This window comes from Mchenga conophoros, linkage group LG15 (genome assembly GCF_057382185.1).
Source record: "Mchenga conophoros isolate Kocher_MC1m ecotype Shallow Benthic linkage group LG15, M_conophoros_male_GT1.1, whole genome shotgun sequence".
Classification (NCBI taxonomy): domain Eukaryota; kingdom Metazoa; phylum Chordata; class Actinopteri; order Cichliformes; family Cichlidae; genus Mchenga; species Mchenga conophoros.
The window spans coordinates 23,933,308-23,938,261 of record NC_140540.1 but is presented as its reverse complement, the minus strand read 5'-3'; the positions used below and the strand labels follow the sequence as shown (position 1 = coordinate 23,938,261).

The 4,954-nt window shown below is 37.7% G+C and overlaps 1 protein-coding gene across 1 annotated transcript; it reads left to right on the top strand.

Annotated features, from left to right (window-relative positions):
* Positions 1 to 699: 699 nt before the first annotated feature.
* LOC146558409 (uncharacterized) lies at positions 700 to 4,954 on the top strand. The gene is made up of 4 exons (XM_085246951.1): positions 700 to 750; positions 1,042 to 1,110; positions 1,219 to 1,365; positions 2,310 to 4,954. The coding sequence occupies exons 1-4, from the start codon at positions 700 to 702 to the stop codon at positions 2,358 to 2,360; spliced, it is 318 nt and encodes a 105-aa protein (XP_085103077.1). The 3' UTR covers positions 2,361 to 4,954.

Here is a 4,954-nt window from a genome sequence, read left to right as displayed (position 1 = left end):
TCAGGAAACCATAATAAAAAGTATAAAATACTGAAATGCCTATTATGGATATATTTGATATCAAGAAGAAGACAGATGTGTCGGTCGCGACACATGTTTGTTTCATATCAAAATGTGAAGAGACAACATAAAAGCAACAGGTGTTACTGTATTCTATCAGAACTGGATCCAGCAGAAATGTATGAACCTGTTAATGTGTTTCTTTTGCTTTTTTTTTTTTTTTTTTTTTTTTTTTTTCAGAATGGCCTTAATGAAATTGACCAATAACCGGCCTGAGACGCCGTACTTCAGGCCCCCACCCATTCACATCCGGGTGTTAAAATCTTGCAACCAGCTAAAGGTGATTCAATTCAATTTTATTTATATAGCATCAAATCACAGACACACAGGAGGATCAGCTGGGATATCCAAGATGGAGGGGTCAAACCACTGTTAACCAAAAAAAATACGGTGGCAACAATCACTGACGGAGAGACAGTGGCAAAAATTACTTTGTTTGAAGAATTCTCATCCAAAGTCAAAGAGGGCATGTCTTATATGATGAGGGGACATGAGCTGAGGGGCCAAGCTCCCCTTATCTAATCAACATTACGGCGAGGACACAGTTTTTTAAAGCTCCTGCCCTTGCAGTCACAGAGGCCCTCATCACAAAGGCAGAGGAGCTTCTTAATCCACCTTCCCCAGCCAACACCACTGAAGATGAGCCCAACGTTTGGAGGGCTTATTATAGTGGAAGGGGAGGTTCTGGAGGTAAATATTTGTGGTTCCATCAGAACTGATATTGCTTTAGGTTTTCAAAGAAACCATTACTTTTTTGTCTTTAAAAGTAAAAATAATAATTTTTGTTGTTGTTGTCGTCAAACAAACACAAAATTGTGAGAACAAGATCAACCGCTATTATTTTGTAAATGGTTGTAGATTTATCATTAACAACAATAATAAAATAATAGATGTAGTAAGTCAAGAAAGAAGCACCTAGATGTACACACACAGATTTATGCAATCACAATAACTGACATTATATTTTAATTGAATTTTCAGTGTTCTGCAGTGAGGAAGGTTTTCGCAGGCAAACAACAGGTGCCTATACGAACGCTCCAGCTAAAGCAGGTAATGGTGCAACTAAAGTGTAGTATTGAAAATGGTGAAAATAGGCATATTTGAGATTTGTATTAGTTAATGAATAAATCTTTCATTCTGTCATGTTTGTGATTTCAGGATGGGCATACCATGACTGTCTCCTTGTGGAGGGAGGCATCAATTTACAATGTTCATGTGGGAGATCAGATAAAGGTCTCCCATGTCAAAGTAAACCACTCTGCCTATGGTGTACAGCTCCAGACGACCTCCTATACTAAGATTGAGGTATGAAGAATCCATATGTTTGTACCAACATGTAATAGCAATGTCATTTACCAAAATGTTTAGAATTATAGGTGGTCCAAAAGATTGACTCTGTTCATCTGGACGTAGCGTTTTCAGGTGGGAGAAACGTTTCGTCACTCATCCACGTGACTTCTTCAGTCTCAGCGGACTGCAGGTTTCTGAGGTCTTTGATCAGGGCCCATGACAATTTGTATATTATTGATCAATGAACTGACCTTCCAGCCTATTGTTCCTTCAGTGGCAAGACAAGGCAAGTTTATTTATATAGCACAATTCAACAACAAGGTGATTCAAAGTGCTTTACAGAGACATTAAAAAACAAAAACAATAAAAAGAGCATGATTTAAAATCGATTAAAAAAAACAAAACAAAAAACAGTAGATAAAATCAGTAGTTAAAATGTAAGTTTTGAAATTTAAGCTTAAAAGTGTGGATTTGGTGCTTTATTCAAAAGCAGCTGAGAACAGGTGAGTCTTCAACCTGGATTTAAATAAACTGAGTGTTTCAGCTGATCTGAGGCTTTCTGGGAGTTTGTTCCAGATATAAGGAGCATAAAAGCTGAATGCAGCTTCTCAGTGTCTGGTTCTGACTCTAGGAACTGATAAAAGACTGGATCCAGATGACCTGAGGGATCTGGAAGGTCTAAATTGAGATATAATCATAAATTTTTCACACTGATGAAAGATAAAAGGTTGCTTTTAGTATTTAGATTTTTCCAGGCAGTATTTAAAATTCAAATGTGAAATGCACATCCCTAGTATTTCCCTTTGCTTAAACAAAAGGTCCATCTATCCCTCAGCCGGCACCCGCCACAGTACAAGTGTCCTTGCTGTTTTGATAACTGGATCCTGAAGGGTTAACATGTCAACGGCAATTCTTTACTGCGTGTCACCAAGAGATTAATGTCAGTTGTTCCTGAACAGGCGCCCGGCCCCTCGTCGAAACCAGCAGTGACCTTGGACGCTCTGCAGTGAATGTGAAATGACTCCAATCAATGACAACAATGGGAACAGAAGAGCACGTTTTAATTTCACTTCATCAAAACAAAGAGGCACTCCCAATAACGCTGTTACAGTCCTGCAGCCTAACTGAAGAATTCAAACTGAGTGGCATGGTTCAGGGTTTTGTTTCTTTCTTTCTTTGGGATAATGACACTAAAAAGCTGAAATGGTTTGAAATCTCATTGTGTACTTTCCGTTCTCTGTTCCCAATCCCCCAGAAGACCTTAGAGCATTTGTTTTGTATCATTTCAGTTCTAAATTATCAGACATGGTGCCAACTCACAAAGTGCAGCAGGAGAATTGTATTATAATTTTGCATGTATCTGCTCAGTGATGCAAAAGAGAGAATGCCTTTCAAGTGGTTGAGCATTACCACAATAAAATGATTCATGGCAGAGTCTGTAACTGCTCACAGTTATAGAAATAGACACCTGGTTTTACTGACTTCTCTACCTTAGTACCACAAAGTGCAATTGTTCAGTTCAGTTCATTTTTATTTCAAACATGTGCCTTCACAATCATTACAAAATATCATTCCCTTATTTGTTTGAAAAGGAGTAGGCTGAAGTATTTACTTATTTGTCCCTACCCCCTCAAGTTTTACCTCTCATTCATTTAATTTTCTTTTGTCTTAAATTAAACAAACAACATATGAAACATATGAAGTAAAACAAAACATAACATACATAAATCAAAAACAAGAAATTAGCAAGCCCCACCACAGTATAGTTTCTTTCATATGAAAAATACAGAATGTGTATATTTGCAGATACACAAGTTATGGAAAAACAACAAACCAAAAAAAAAAAAAAAACCCCAAAAAAGAACCGCAACACCATTGCCAGCAACATTACCGTCCTGGGTTAACCCCGTTTTCTTCATTCTTATACTTATTTAAAATTAGGTTTTTATATTTTACTTTAAACTGTTTTATGTTTTGACTGTCTTTTATTTCTTCTGTTAGACTGTTCCATAATTTAACTCCTGCAATTGAGATTGACATAGTTCTTAAAGTTGTTCTAGCACTTTGTATTTTTAAATTCCATTTCCCTCTTAAGTTATACCCACCTTCTCTTTCTATGAACAATTTACAGATTTCTTTGGGAAGCAATTTATTTCTTACTTTATACATTATTTGCGCTGTTTTAAGCTTCACTAAGTCTTGGAATTTAATAGCTTGCATTTTGACAAAGAGTGCATTTGTATGGTCCCTGTACCCTACATTATTTATTAATCTAATGGCCCTTTTCTGTATTATAGTTATTGTTTGTGTGTTACTTTTGTATGTGTTTCCCCAGACCTCTACACAGTAGCTCATATATGGCAGTAGTAAAGCACAGTATAAAATGTGCAGTGCTTTCTGATCCAACATATGCTTTGCTTTCCCCAGGACGGCAATGCCCCGTGCCAATTTCCCCCGAACATAAGTAATGTGTGGCTTCCAACAGAGCTTGTGGTCAATGATCACCCCAAGAAATTTTATTTCATTTACTCTTTACATTGTCAACACATATTTCTACTTCGATGTTTTTCTTTTTGGTTTCCAAACAACATAAATTTGGTTTTATCTAGATTCAATGATAATTTATTTATATCAAACCACTTCTTTAATATTGTTAATTCCTGTGTGATCATTTCCAAAACCTGTGGCAATTCCCCTCCTGAACACAGTATATTTGTGTCATCTGCAAATATTACAAACTTTAAAATCTCCGATACTCTGCAGATATCATTTAAGTACATAATAAACATTTTTGGACCCAGTACTGAACCTTGAGGTACTCCACAAGCTATATCCATCAAATTAGATTTATATTCATTTATTTGTACATATTGTTGCCTATTCCCTACATAGCTTTTTAACCATTCCAAAACCACTCCCCTAAACCCGTACTTTTCCAGTTTTTTTAATAGAATTTCATGATTAACAGTATCAAACGCCTTCTTTAGATCTAAGAAAACTCCGAGCGCATACCTCTTATTATCCATACATTCCGTTATCTTTTCCATTAGATCTATCAGTGCCAAAGCTGTTGATCTGTTGCTTCTGAACCCATACTGACCTATCTGTCATTAATTCATATTTTTCCACAAAACTCAAATCTTTTTATGAAGAGTTTTTCCAGTATCTTAGAGAACTGGGAGAGTATTGACACTGGTCTATAGTTTGTAAAATGATGTCTTTGTGGGAGTGTGTGGGTGGGGTGTTTGCCCACTCTCCCCGCCTCCACCCCTCTTGCCACTCCTACCCCTCTCTGTCTCTCTCACTCTCCTCTCTCCCCAGGACACAGCTGCTGCTGATTAGCCTCGTTTGCCACCTGACTCCAGTCAGCAATCATCCTCTGAGGCTATTTAAACTGGGGATGAGCTGTGAGCAGGGTGGCTTTTTCCTCGGTGGCTCTATGCGGTTCTGTGCTAGATTTTGGACAGACAGCCTCTTTCTGACCAGTGAGCAGACGGGCTTGTGGGCCCTGAGAGTGTCTCCCCGTGGTGGGGAGTAGGGTAGGAAGTGTGGGAAGTGCCTCCTTTTTTATAGTGTTTGTTTGGTAGTCCTGCCTTTCGTGGCT

Coding starts and splice junctions, on each gene's coding strand:
- LOC146558409 (XM_085246951.1), top strand. CDS start 700: ATGAGCCCAACGTTTGGAGGGCTTATTATAGTGGAAGGGGAGGTTCTG. Junction 751..1,041: donor TGGAAGGGGAGGTTCTGGAG/GTAAATATTTGT, acceptor TTGAATTTTCAG/TGTTCTGCAGTGAGGAAGGT. Junction 1,366..2,309: donor CCTCCTATACTAAGATTGAG/GTATGAAGAATC, acceptor GTTCCTGAACAG/GCGCCCGGCCCCTCGTCGAA.